Here is a 15,588-nt window from a genome sequence, read left to right on the forward strand (position 1 = left end):
AATTCTCCAGGCCAGAATACTGGAGTGGGTTGCCTTTCCCTTCTCCAGGGCATCTTCCCAAACCAGGGATTGAACCCAGGTCTCCCACATTGCAGGCCAATTCTTTACCAGCTGAGCCACAATACATTCATAGGTGATCAGATACTAGATTTTATCAGACTTGGACTTTAAAATAACTGTGATTAATCTGTTCAAGAAAATGAAAGGGGGAAAAAAGTAATTTAACCAAGGAACTAGAATCTACTTTTAAAAAAATCAAATGGAAATTCTAGAACTGAAAGTCCCTTGGACTGCAAGGAGATCCAACCAGTCCATTCTGAAGGAGATCAGCCCTGGGATTTCTTTGGAAGGAATGATGCTAAAGCTGAAACTCCAGTACTTTGGCCACCTCATGCGAAGAGCTGACTCATTGGAAAAGACTCTGATGCTGGGAGGGATTGGGGGCAGGAGGAGAAGGGGGCGACAGTGGATGAGATGGCTGGATGGCATCACTGACTTGATGGACATGAGTCTGAGTGAACTCCGGGGGTTGGTGATGGACAGGGAGGCCTGGCGTGCTGCGATTCATGGGGTCGCAAAGAGTCGGACACGACTGAGTGACTGAACTGAACTGAGAATTGAAAAATAAAACAACATTAATCAAGAATTTAATAGATTAGAGGAAGGATGATAGTAGGCTATAATGTGTTCAGAAAATGTCCTTCAAACTAGGAATCATTCAGTAACCCCAAGGAAGGGAGATGCATTACAAGTAGTCAAATAGGTACAAAACTGTATTGAAAGTACTATCAATCCTGTAACAACTCATCCCTGGTCACAGTTCAGTTCAGTTGCTCAGTCATGTCCGACTCTTTGCGACCCCATAAACCGCAGCACGCCAGGCCTCCCTGTCCATCACCAACTCCCAGAGTCCACCCAAACCCATGTCCATCGAGTCGGTGATGCCATCCAACCATCTCATCCTCTGTCGTCCCCTTCTCCTCCTGCCCTCAATCTTCAATCAACCCCCCCATAAATCAAGAAAACAATATAAATAATACAGAACTGTATCTACTTTCACAAGAGTCAGTAATCATTTGCATTCTGTAAAAATCATGTATCAGACCACTCATCATTTTGGTATCAAAATAACTCCTGAAATGCTTTAGTTCTTACATTAAATACAACCTCATTTTTGAGAAAAATATTTGCTGCAACAGGGGTTACATTTATTTTTGTCCTTCTACAAACCATTATTCTATCCAATTATTAACCCAGATGAACAGAGGTATGATTTCTCTGTAATATGCTCAATCCCTTACTTTAATTCACAGCAGTAGCCTCTTTTATATAAATCAGTTTGCTGGAATCAGAAAATTTGAAAAAGCAACATGCCTCAAATTAAACTGCACAAGAGTCACTTCAGTCTAATCTGTTGTGAACAATGTTTTAGCTAATTACTATGACTGACTTGTCTTAGGTCTTATAAAGAGATGTATATCTAGAAGTAAATCACTAAATGTACTACATGTCATGCGTGCATGAAACACACTCCCAAACACAGTAACAGAAAGCAAGGTAAGGATTTCAAAGTAAAATCACACCCATTTATAGTCCTGGTATTGACAAACAGAGCTGGGACCTAATATAGGAATTATTAGTAACTGATTCCTCATTCAATATGTCATATTTCAGAAAAAAAAAAAAAAACTCAAGCAAACTGTAATAAGAATAATCTTATCACACCCCACGCTCTTACTGAGGAGGGAATTTAAGAAGTGATTTTCCCAAAGTCTTAAATCTGCCTATAGGAGAAGTAAGACCAGAACCGGATCTCTTAAGTTTAGTCCTTTAAACTATGCCAAACTGTCTCCCAACTAAAACCAGATTTACATCATATGTAAATTAAAAAAGTGCTAAAGATACTTGGGGAGACTGTATCTTCTTCCTCCTTTAAAGGACACTATTTTAAAATATGTTATTGACATAATTAATAGGAAAGAAAGGAGGGAGAGAAGGGAGAAAGGCAGGGAGAGGAGAGAGAAAGGAGGGGAAGGGTGTCAAAACCTTCTCTTTTCTAGAATCTTATGAATCCTATTATACTTTCAGTTCCACTTCCACACATAAATTTATGACAACGGAAGAATCTTTGAACCTTTTCAATTTCCTCCTACTCTGAAAAAGATATTAAGAGTCAAACACTAAAATTGACAGGGCCATTAAAACATGACAGTGAGTTTTTACCAGTATTCCCTCTAATCTGACAGTTCAGATCATTCCTCATTTCATCAGAGTCACTGAAAACTTTTTAACTACAAAGTCAGACTGTATCCTTGAAACTAGAGTCGATTTCTACACTTACTCTAACTTAAGTTCTCTTAATAATTTCTCTATCAATTTAAGAGCACAGCATATTACATTTCTAGAACAGATTTCATTGATGAGGTGTTAACATTTCACGCCAGTCAGAATAGCTGCGATCCAAAAGTCTACAAGCAATAAATGCTGGAGAGGGTGTGGAGAAAAGGGAACCCTCTTACACTGTTGGTGGGAATGCAAACTAGTACAGCCACTATGGAGAACAGTGTGGAGATTCCTTAAAAAACTGGAAATAGAACTGCCTTATGATCCAGCAATCCCACTGCTGGGCATACACACTGAGGAAACCAGAAGGGAAAGAGACACGTGTACCCCAATGTTCATCGCAGCACTGTTTATAATAGCCAGGACATGGAAGCAACCTAGATGCCCATCAGCAGATGAATGGATAAGAAAACTGTGGTACATATACACAATGGAGTATTACTCAGCCATTAAAAAGAATACATTTGAATCAGTTCTAATGAGGTGGATGAAACTGGAGCCTATTATACAGAGTGAAGTAAGCCAGAAAGAAAAACACCAATACAGTATACTAACGCATATATATGGTATTTAGAAAGATGGTAACAATAACCCTGTGTATGAGACAGCAAAAGAGACACTGATGTATAGATCAGTCTTATGGACTCTGTGGAGAGGGAGAGGGTGGGGAGATTTGGGAGAATGGCATTGAAACATGTATAATATCATGTATGAAACGAGTCGCCAGTCCAGGTTCCGATGCACGATACTGGTTGCTTGGGGCTGGTGCACTGGGACGACCCAGAGGGAGGGTATGGGGAGGGAGGAGGGAGGAGGGTTCAGGATGGGGAACACAGTATACCTGTGGTGGATTCATTTCGATGTTTGGCGAAACTAATACATTATTGTAAAGTTTAAAAATAAAATTAAAAAAAAAAAGAAATAAATGAGGTGATATATGTGAAAGTACTCTGCAAATTTGAATTTATTATAACACCTGGAAGGTATTGTGTGAAAAAAAAAGTCTATAAATGTGTTGCTTATGTGAATACCACCATTCTTAGTGGTAAATCATTAAATGCATTTCCTTTACAATCAAGAGTGAGACAAGGATGTCTACTATCATTACTTCATTTTAACACTATAATAGAGGTTCAGGTCAGTGCAATAGGACAAAACTTATTAAGGAAAGAAAACAATAAGAATGGCTTAAGAAGCAAAACTGTCCTAATTTACAGATTATGTAACTAAATAGCTGATTTAATGCCAAGGTTTTATTAATGCTTATTCAGCTTTGTGCAAAGTATCCAGAATGGAAACTCAGTTATATTGCTGAGACTGTGAGGTATGATGTTAGATACTATTCTAGAAATAAAAATGATAGAATAGGTACATCATACTCAGTGACCTTCAAAGTCATACATGGCAGGATAGAGCTCATATGGCTCAAACTGAATACAAAAAGCAAAGTGGATGTACAAACTTGAGAAGAATATTTAATCTAAACTATTTGTGATTATCACCACCATCACAGGTTTTCCTGCAAGAGAACTGGACTACTAAATCACAGCAGCTCAAGAGGAAAAGGAATTGTGTCAGTTACAAACTAAGTGGTCCACAAGGCAGGACCCCAGCAAATTTTGGTTTCTCCAACATTTTCTCATATATTCATCTCTCCTCTCCTCCATCATCAAAGACAGTTGAAAAGTTATATTTGGGTAATATATATTTTAGTACAATATTAAAAGCCGTAGGAACTTTTATTTACTATCTTGAATTCTGAAACGTTTTCAATATAATTTTTTTTTTGGTTTTCCACATTTTCATGAAATTCAGTGCGATTTAAGCTACTTAGCAATTATAATGTATCTTAGAGCTACACTTTCATAACATTTTTTTACTCAGGAAGAGTTTAAAACTGTGTAATCATATTACAAAACACACCCTGATAATCTAAAATGGCTACACAAGCTGTGGGAATGTATACCAAATACTTTCTAGTGAATTCAAGGCTGGATTATTATCCGTAATACAAAAGCAAGGGGTATCAACTACTTAAATGTACCAACTATTTAGCTTTTATCTTTGTGTTTAGTAGTGTTTTGGATGTTTCCCCTCTAAATCTTACATAAGGAGGCAAATACTGGTTCACTACAATGGAGCAAAATTGTGAGGTAAAGGCTGCGAGCACATCGAGCCATCTGTTTCAGATATGTGAAACAAGTTTCTACATTCAATCAGAGACAAATTGCAAGAAAAGTTACTGAATGGCTGAAAATATACTAAAGTCTAGGAGAAAAACGGTGCTCCATATACCATAAACCAGATCTTTCTGAATAACTTAAGAGACTAGATAAGTTTTTATATCTTCCTGATACAAGCCAGACACTAGCTTGTAAAATTTCAAAACTGGTAGAAAAAAATCTTAATAATTACACTTCCTTTTTACAAGCATATAATGAATAAGATACATTTTTTGTGGTATTTGATGTTTTGGGGCATTTTAAAGACTAGATGTCATATCACCTTCCAGAAATCAGTACACTGTCAGACTTTAAGTTAGTAATATATTTCTAGCTCTAAATGATATATTCATATAAAAATAGACTTCTGATCAGTGTGTACATTTATAATCCTCCAATATGGCTACATCAAAAGAAAAGAAATGAGGGGAAAAAAAAAGACAAGATAGGAGTAGGTAGAAGGCTAAAACACAAACATGCAAGAAGGATTTTAATCAAAGTGTAACATTTGCAGAACATCAATCCTACTTGATTAGCACATGTAAGCACTTCTTTTATAAGTGTCATTTTTTTAAAAAAGTAAATATAAAATGATATTGATATGTGAGTGTATTTCTGACTATCTACTTACTAATCTCTGCTACTTAATACTTAACTAAAGGCTAAATTTGATAATTCAGAAACGTATAATCTGGCTTGAAAATTAGCCATGGTGTTTGTTGTTTTTCCATATTATTACAAGATTTTTGTGTAGCTCACTATTCATTAACCATCTCTACTGGAATGGCAGCTAAGGACAAATACTGAATATACGCACCCCACTTTGTAGGACATTTTAACTTTGAGGATAAAGGGCAAAACTTTTTTTAATGGAAATTTTGCAATTTTGAGTCTCTAGCCTCAATTAGCATGGACAATACAAGTTAATGATATACAATGATTTGAAAAGTTATTCTGCATTTCTAACAGAACTTTGAGAAATGAATAATCTGATAACTATTCTCCACTAATAAAGTCTTTTTTTTTTTTTTAATTTAAGCAAGGCCTATTTACTGAAAATCAGGTAACAGTTTTCTTCCAGGTCTACTAATAATGAGAGAGAAGAAAGATTTCAAAACGGGACATTAAAAACTGCACAAAGATGTGACAGAACTCAGAGGATATCAACAGTATCAGAGAACCTGCCAGTATCCAAAACAGGTGCCAGCCTGTTTCCTCCTTTTGCCTGCTGTCAAAAACTGCAACAACTGCCACATTATCTTGTCAGGCAGACAGAGTCATCGAGAATCCTCTGAGCCTTCACTGCAGTAGCCTAAGAGGACCTTTCAGTGCCTTTCCTGTTAGCATCAAAGCCAAACTGAAGTCAGACGATGCCACCCCCCCTCCTCCCCACAAGAAGGTACAGAGCACGCAGCCCAAAAGTCACCTTCAGGACTCAGTATGGAGGATCTGGTGGTGTTAGTGTCAAGGACAAACAATGGCACAAGGCAAATAAGAAATGCAGACAGAAAGAAAATCGAAAAAACTTTAAGATGCGTTCTTAGAATATAGCCCTGAAAAATAAGTTAGAAAAAAATAAGGCAGAGGGCCCTACCTTGCAGATCTTGTAGAGAGATTCTTGGCCATCTCCTCCAGTATCTTTGAAGTAATCGTGTGCAGGAAATGTACGATGAATATCTCGAGTAATAACACTCTCCTGGGCTGAGTCCTAAAACACAGTAGAGTTGGTCATTAATTTAAATTTTCTTAATTATGAAAAATAGTATGTACATGTTAAAACATTTCAAACAGCACAAAAAATATTTGCCACTTCCTCCATTAAAAAAAAAGACAAAAAAACATGCCTTCCTTCCCAGATGCCTAGTCCCATTCACCAGAGATATTATAAATACCAGCGACAGTTTCTTTTGTATCTTTCCACCCATTTATCTCTAGATGTGTGAATCCATATTTATGTGAGGGGGAGAGGAGAGAGGGAAGTTGCATACACCCACAAATAGACATAAGCTCTCTGCTCTTTTCACTTAACAGGATAACTGATAGAATATTTTTTATTGCTACATGTAAATGTATTTCATTCTCTTTAAGAGCAACTATTAAAAAGAATGAGATACATCTGGATATAGACATACCACAATTTATTTAACATTTTCTTATCACTGATGTTTTGTATTTTTTCTATTTATATCACAAATATTATCACTAGGAATATTTCCATACATACATGTTCAAGACAGATTCCTAGAGGTGGAATTGCTAGGATACTGGATATATGCATTTCCATTTAAGGTACTTTCCCTTCAGAGTTGTTGTACCACACATAATCCAAACAATGATAGTGTCTGTGTTTATCCACATCTGCCCCAAACCAAATATTATCTGACTTTTTAGAGAATCTGATATGTGAAAACTCAGACCATAGTCATTTAAAAAATACAAAATATTATCAATCTTTCCTCCCAATAGGTAAATTACCCAACTCATTTGCTTCAGAAAATAAAAAGCCCCCAAACTAGCATCCTAAGATGACATACACTTTAAATATAAATCCAGAGGCTTTTCTTTTCCAGACAGATTTAGGATCTAAAAGTTCAAAACTGAGTAAGTTCTAAGCTTTAAAAAAATGATTAATCATTCACTTGATTTTATTCTTCTCAATGTTTGTTTTATATGTTTAAATGTCAAGAAAATAGAATGAGACTATTTCTAGCAACCCCAATAATGAAAATATTCTCCACAATTAAAGAAGTATCAATGATTCCTAATGCAAATTAAAAGTGTTGTTTAATATCTTGTTTCCATATTTGAACAAATCCCCTCTTTCAGTGAAAATTAAGAAAAAGAAAAAAATGTTTAATATATGAGTTACTTTAATAAATGCTATTTCTCTTTCTTTTCTAGCCGAAAAGTATATACGGAGGAGTAGCTGATGAGCTCTAAAGTTAAGCCAGTGCCTTCTCTTGCTGCCTTTTTCATTTCAGCTGCTATATCATGCTGGGTGGTAATTAGATCGTATATCATGTGGAGAAACAACTAAAACTGAAACATTCCAAATCTGCCAGCAAACACCAAACATATTATAAATCAGTCCAGAGGAAATTCTGATGGCTTATAGGAATGGAATGCTAAAGACAAATAAAAATGAAACTTTCAAAAAATTACCATACCATAAATAAAAGAATACATAGAAAGTTTACATTTATCATGGCCAATGTAGTTTCTAATGGTACAGACTATTGGGGCAAAATGGGGATATAGAACAAGGTAAATATAAAGGCAATGTATATATGGAAATATATTACAAAATGAATGATTTATCTGGTCTGATGCTGAGTCTAAGCAGGGGAATCTGGTACCGGGCAGATAAGTTTTCACTGTCCAGATTTCCTCCATCAGTGGGTTTTCTTTTCAGTAAGTCTCCACTGACAAACTCTTTGAAAAAAACAGCCAATGAAAATGTTACTCCTCCCAAGTTGAACTATTTTAGGGGCTAACATGTGTCGACTGCTTCACAGGATAACTTACTTTTCACTTTCTGAGATGCTGCGGGAAAGAAATCATTGGACTATATTCCCTAGAAACTGCCTACTCTGTTGGTATCATGCTATGTTAAATGGTGCCAACAGTCTGATTCAGAGAAAGAGAAATTTATCAAAAATTTCTAGGCTATAACTCTGCATAATATTGTCAATTTTTTCTATGAATAGTTGAACCTTCCTTGTTTGTTTTAAAAAGTAAAGGGGCAAAATCAAATGAAAATATTGGGTTGGGCAGAAAGCTTGCTCAGAGTTTTCCATAGGATGTTATGGATAAACCATTAAAAATCATAGACTTTTCTGCACTTAATAAACTTTACCTTGCTATGATTACTTTTAAAAGCTTTCTACATATGTGTTTCTAGAGTTTTCTTCCTACATATTGCTCTCAGTTGACTAAGGGAACAATTTCTGGAACTTCACTTTATAAACTAAACAAGCTATTTTTACCTACATTATTCAGTGATGCCTTTCATTTAAGTGAAGGTTAAGAAGTACACTGAAGTGAAGTGAAAGTCACTCAGTCATGTCCAACTCTTTGCAACCCCAAAGGAGTTCTCCAGGCCAGAATTACTGGAGTGGGTTGCCTTTCCCTTCTCCAGAGGATCTTCCCAACCCAGGTCACCCACATTGCAGGCAGATTCTGTACCAGCTGAGCTACAAGGGAAGCCCAAGAATACTGGAGTGGGTAGCCTATCCCTTCTCCAGAGAATCTTCCCAACCCAGGAATCGAACTGGGGTCCCCTGCACTGCAGGCGGATTCTTTACCAACTAAGCTATCAGGGAAGCCCTAAGAAGTATACTGCTGCTGCTGCTGCTGCTGCTAAGTCGCGTCAGTCGTGTCTGACTCTGTGCGACCCCATAGACAGCAGCCCACCAGGCTCCCCCATCCCTGGGATTCTCCAGGCAAGAACATTGGAGTGGGTTGCCATTTCCTTCTCCAATGCATGAAAGTGAAAAGGGAAAGTGAAGTCGCTCAGTCGTGTCCAACTCTTCGAGACCCCATGGACTGTAGCCCAGCAGGCTCCTCTGTCCATGGGATTTTCCAGGCAAGAATACTGGAGTGGGGTGCCATTGCCTTCTCTGAAGAAGTACACTAGACTCTGTTTACAGACTATTATGAATGAAATTGCTAGAGAAAATAATAGTGTTTTCAAAGCAAAAGCTGAAGTTAATCATCTTCCAATTACCCATACTGTTAAGAATAGGAATGTTATATACTCAGGAATCCACATCTAATCCCCCGAATTTATCCACTCAATCATTAAATTATTTGAGTCAGGGAATCACTAAACCTAACACTGCAAAAGGAGGACAAAATGATTTTTCTCTTCAATATTCATCCCTTTTTTAAACTTATTCCAATTATAAGAAACAAATAAAATGAACAGAGGACAAAAAAGAAGCCAAGTAACTGACCATCCAAATATCTAGAGTTAAAAAGTTTCATGTGAAAATCTCTCTTAAAATATGGCCAAAAACATTTTATAAGCACAACCAAAATTGATATGAGGTCATGTTCTTGGAGGGGCCCCATAAACAGTCTCAAGTCCTTACAATTACTCTTAGTATGACAAGAGGGAAGAATTCACTTCCTGACAGGTGGCGAATTCACCAGTATCTAGAGACTCACAACTTTACCCACAATTTACTTTCCCGTGGATGTATGTCCCATTCCGATCTTCAGTCCAATATGGTGGCTTAGTGGCCCTGGGCCCAGTCAAACTCATTGGGTCTATTTCCTGCTATTTCACGTAACAGCTATAGAAGCTCAGACAAGTTATTTAATCTCACTAAACTCAGTTTCTTCATCTTTAAAATGGGATGGTCATACCAAATTCATGTTGTTTAGAATAAGATAATGTGTTTAAAGTGCTTAACACACTGCCTATTATCAAGTGAACACATTAATCTGTGTAGTTGCTAAGTTGTGTCTGACTCTTTGTGACTCCATGGACTGTAGCCTGCCAAGCTCCCTGATTCATGGGATTCTTTAGGCAAGAATACTGGAGTGGGTTGTCATTTCCTCCTCCAAGGGATCATCCTGACCCAGGGATCAAACCCACCATCTCCTACACTGGCAGGCAGGTTTAATCAGTGAGCCACCAGTGAAGTCCCTAAATCTGAGAATACTCATTAAAGAAATAAATTTAAAAAATAATAATTATTCCTTCTTCTCATTAAGGATCATGTTCAGCTGTTTAAAATTGTGGTGAATTTATTTTTAGACATCCTTCTGTATTTGTACACTTTAAATAATGAAATAAATCACTGTTTTTCTTCAGATATCATAAACATTGTGATTATGAAACCAATTTCCTTTGAGCTTTCAGCATGATGATGCACTAATGCATATACACCCTCTTCTAAATTTTCTATCAGGCATCTTATGTATATTATGTCTGATATTATCCTGGTTTCCATTAGTCCATGATGAAAAGCAAAAGTGAACAATTATTTAGATAAAGTGATGTTTAACCCAATATGCAATGCTGGGGCCACTAACGCCAGTGTGAACACTCTGGCTCCAGCTTTGCATATATTCATGGAAGAAAAAAATATACCCTGAAAGGAGACTGGCAAGCACAGAGTACAGCAGAAGCTAAATTTGCCAGAACAGTTACCATTTTCATTCTTTACTTCAGAATTCAGCATCTGAGGATCAGCGAGGGGTTGAAGTCACGGTTAGGGACAGAACAAATGCCACCGTTTCTAATACAAGTCTCCCTGCTGAACCATCACCATCAAGAAAATCACTGGTAGGCAAAGTCCATAAGATCATCTTCTATCCTGCCTAAGGAGGCATCAGCTTGGGCCACACATATAAGCTGACTCAGAGCAGAAACAGTAGCGAGAGGTTTGGAAGAAAGTCTTTTCTTTCTTCCTTGAACCACACTCCCTTGATACTACCACAACACAGAAATGAAATTTCTATTGAGTTTATCCTTTAAGGATTTTCTTTCATTTCCAAACTGCTAAGTCATAAAATAAAACTTATCTTTAACAATACATCAATCTCTAGTGTGATAAAATCCATGGCCTGACAAAGGATATATAATTCAGCTTGTTGAAGATCAGTTTAAAGCCATTGCTAAGAGGTATGATAAGTATCTCAATTAACTCTTGATCATTTTAAGTGGAGACAATTTACAGCCTGTTATCAAGAGGATTACATAAGTTTTCTTCCAGTATATTGTATATATTCTGACATCTTTCTAATCCTCTTAATTCTTCTTTGAAGACAATCATCATTCACTTACTTGTTGTGAGAAAGAAATGAATACAGCATTGAAGTGTCAACAATATTAGGAAGACAGGTTTGGATGACCATACCTTACTATTTTTTATGGAACAATTTCTAGGCTGTCAACAACTGGAAAAGTATTCTAGTGAGGATGAGTGTTGTCACATGTGACTTTAGCACCAGATGAAGTGAAAAGGTAATGTCCTGATAAACAAACACCTTTGGCTGTACTCTGATTTGCTACATTTTTACAACTCTCGCTGCACCTTTTCTTATGAATCTCTATTGTCAAATCCAAACTAGAAGTGAATTTTCACTTTTCATTTCAACTTTTAAGTACCATGTCAACTTGTATTATTAGAGATGCCAAAGTAGACCAAGCATAGCCACAAGCTGTCAGCAGATAAATGATTCAGGGCCTAAGAAAAAAAATTGACCTTAAAACGTGCCTTCTATTCTAACTCCACAGGGATCCTCCTTTAGTTCTATACTGGAGCTAGATCTGTGGAGAAACATCACAAACTAGTCAGCTCACATGTCCCTGAAAGCAGATGGGTTTGCAGTGGTGGCTCTGATTTACTTGCCTTGATGTTTGCCAAAATTCCAAAGAGGCAGAGATGAAAGGAGAAAACATAAAAAGTTCATTCTAGTTTCAAACATGCTACTAAAATCATGAGCTAGAAACAGTAACACAAAAAGGCTGGATCACTGTCAGCCTTCATTTCTTGAATATGGGCAGGGGCAGTCTCAGCATCAGCAGGGTAATATGGAAGCAAAGAAGTAAATGACAACTTAACCATATTGTTAGCAAGCTGCTTCCTGGGAACTGCACAAACATGCTGCCAGATGTCTCAGAATCAAAGCCTGACACAAAGGTCAAAAATATAAGCCGTATTCTGGCTTCAACTAGAAGAAAATCTCTTAGGGGAAGTAGCAACGGTGAGAACAAAGAGCAGGGGTAAAGTGAGGGGACAGGAAGTACTGTCTTCATAAGACCAGTCAATATCCATAACGAATATCTTAATCTTGAAGGGACTGCGGGGAGTGCAGCGGGAATTATGTGATTAGAATAAAGCATTTCTTGGGGACTAGAAGACTAAGAAGCACTGTAGTCTATGAGAACAGCCTGGATTTCCCTGAAATCCTAGGGAATCCAAGTCAGGTACCTCTCCATGATGAATATCTGGGGTTACTTTTAGACTCCAAATGCATCTATGGCCATATTTGGATATGCCCTCATTCCCAGGACTGCTGACCACTCACTGTCTCAAAATAAAGGTTCAACTGGTGTACTTGACAGTCTTGGAAACTCGTATCAATGGGCAATGATAAATTCTGCAACTCTGGTTAAAATGAAGCACAATAACTGAACTCTGTTAGTTCAGATTGGAAAATATGCTAGTATTTTCCAAAGTTAGATTATTATAATTATTGTTTAAATATTTAAATAAATTATTTAAATCATTAATTATAAAATTTATCAAAACAGTCCTTTAAACTCTTTTAAGATAAATAAAAGTTTTAAGGGCTATATATTTACTAACCATTGTGTAAGAATAACTTTCATTTTTCTATAAAACTTTAAAGAATGCCTCTGATAACCAGCATTTGATAAATATGCCTATTTTCACCTAATCATTATTTTATCATTGTATTTACTTTGACCTCATACATACTAGTTATTGTTGTAATAGGTTGAATATTTTAATAATTTGTAAAACATTCTATCATTCCTTCAATCATGTTAGATGCGTCTCTTTGCTTCTCAATTAATTGTCTTGAATTGACAACATAAAAATTGAATATACATTAAAAATTAAGCTTTTTATTTGCTGCATAGTTCAAATCTGTTTATGTATTCAACATCTACTTTTCTGAGTACCTGCTAAGAATCAGACACTGCTTTAGGAGCAGAGGATATCACTGTTAGCAAGTCAATGTCCCTCCCCTATAGAGTTTGCATTCTTTCGATAGAGGAAATACATAAACAAGTATATAATATTGTTTAGTGAAAACTACTATAAAAAATAAAACAAGATACAGTGAGGAATGGGATGGTATTTCAGGTAGAGTGGTTTTGCTTCTCTGAGTAAGAATTCAAATATTTAAAGAAAAAGCTTTGTAGGAAAGGCCCTGAGGTAGAGCACGATGCCCATACTTTTCTGAACATTCTCCAGCATTTTGCTGACCTTTATGTTTGCAGATGTCTTCAATGAATTCTTAAACATCACTCTGATACTCTCCTGGATTAACCTGGCTACCTCAGAAATTTGTTAGGATAAATGAGATTACTGTTATGAGATGTTTCAGTTAATATATTTGAATAATGTGTTCCTAGTTACATGTGTCTATATGAAAGCTTACCATTCAAATATTTATTTAACATTATGGGTGAGACATTGTATTAGGATCTACAGGATCAGAAAGGTATAAGACATAGTCCATAATGTCCCTAAATTGCTAGAGGTTAAGATTTACTTGTAAAGACAAAATGGAAGGAAACATATGCTAACAGCCAAGTAAATGATATGAGTAATGTTGGCTACAGGAATTCAGTAAAGAAAGTGATTATCAGATCAGATCAGATCAGATCAGTAGCTCAGTCGTGTCCAACTCTTTGCGATCCCATGAATCGCAGCACGCCAGGCCTCCCTGTCCATCACCAACTCCTGGAGTTCACTCAGACTCATGTCCATCGAGTCAGTGATGCCATCCAGCCATCTCATCCTCTATCGTCCCCTTCTCCTCTTGCCCCCCATCCCTCCCAGCATCAGAGTCTTTTCCAATGAAAGTGATTATAGAAGGGATCAAATGGTGAAAAGTCACCTTCTACAGGAGATGGAGACTAGGCTGAGCATTGTGGACAAGACAGTCTCAACAAAGCTGAATGATCTCAGAAGAACACACTGACAAGTGTGGTGTGAGTAGAAGCTGCAAAGCAGGAAAGCACTTGGCATGCCCAGGAAATATGATTCTGACTAGCGAAGGAAATTTATAAAAGGGCAAGGTGAGTGGGATTTAAACTATGAAAAGTTAATCTTGAATGAAGATGTTTTAACTTAACCTTGCAAACAACAAGGAGTTATTTCATTTGCTATGGTCTCTGTAGTCAGTTTTGTGAACTCTTGTTTCAGCTGAGCCTCATCTGCAGAACTGCTGTGTAGTGAAGAGTAACCTTACCCAAAAAAAGGACTGGCTTTTGCCATTGGACTCTAGGAGGTGATCTCTAGGCCCCTGTGATATCAAGTCTAACAGGAAGTCTTTGTTTGCACGTGGGCATGACCACCCAATAGCCTAGCAATGTGACTCATCATGGGGTTTTTGAAGCACAGAGTATTAGTTCTATCTTTGGAGAAGCTGGAGGCTAAAGGTCAGTCATATAAACATTACATGAACAATCCGCTATAAAAACTCTGGACAAGATTCAAGTAAGCTTTGCTAACTGGCAATACTCCCAGCACATGTTCACATACTGATGTCAGGAAACTACATGGTCCATGACTCCATTGGGAAAGGACAAAGGAAGCACCATGCTTGGCACTTCTCATGGAGTCTGCCCAACATCCTTCATCCCTTGGCAAGCTTTAATCTGTATGCTGTAGCTGTAATATGATGTCAGCACAGAGGAGCCGGGCAGGCTGCAGTCCACAGGGTTCCAAGGATTCAGACACGACTGAGAGACTAAGCACACACACACATTAGTATTACAGCTTTCATGGAGTTTTGCAATTGTTTCTAGTGAATTACTGAACCTGAGGGTGATTTTGGTTAACACCTTGACACAATTAGTGTTAGAAGCAAGGGCTGTCTTGGGTGGATTATGTTCCCTCTCTTTACTTTGAAACTGGTTAAATTCTGACAAGTAGGCCATCAACAAATAAAAGTTTTCATTGTTGTATTCTCACCAGTAAATTTTCCCTATTCAAGGATATGAATCATTGCCTTCCTTTTAGTCTTTGACAACATATTATTCACAATAAAATAGTCTTCCAATACCGTGTCAATTCAGATGACTTTTCAAAAACTCACTTTTAATGTAGAACCTCAAATGTTGCCATCTGTTCATTGAGTTTCTCAAAAACCTCTATGTAATCAGTAAAGCCCATTAAATTAAAAATAGGTCACACAACTATGGATATGATCCTATAACTTGTATAAAGGATCATCTGGAACTTCACAGGAAAGTGAGTGTAAGTAAACAGTACATGCTAAGCTGCTTCAGTCGTGTCTGATTCTTTGCAAG

General features: G+C 37.0%; 1 protein-coding gene across 3 annotated transcripts in view; it reads right to left on the bottom strand.

Annotated features, from left to right (window-relative positions):
* The window catches only part of RABGAP1L (RAB GTPase activating protein 1 like), a 736,110-nt gene that overhangs the window by 303,114 nt on the left and 417,408 nt on the right, over positions 1-15,588 (bottom strand). For all 3 annotated transcript variants that reach the window (XM_025287225.3, XM_025287224.3, XM_025287226.3), the window contains exon 14: positions 6,160-6,273. In XM_025287225.3, coding sequence (XP_025143010.1) covers positions 6,160-6,273 — 114 coding nt within the window. The remainder of the gene's footprint in view (positions 1-6,159; positions 6,274-15,588) is intronic.

This window comes from Bubalus bubalis, chromosome 5, assembly GCF_019923935.1.
Source record: "Bubalus bubalis isolate 160015118507 breed Murrah chromosome 5, NDDB_SH_1, whole genome shotgun sequence".
Classification (NCBI taxonomy): Eukaryota; Metazoa; Chordata; class Mammalia; order Artiodactyla; family Bovidae; genus Bubalus; species Bubalus bubalis.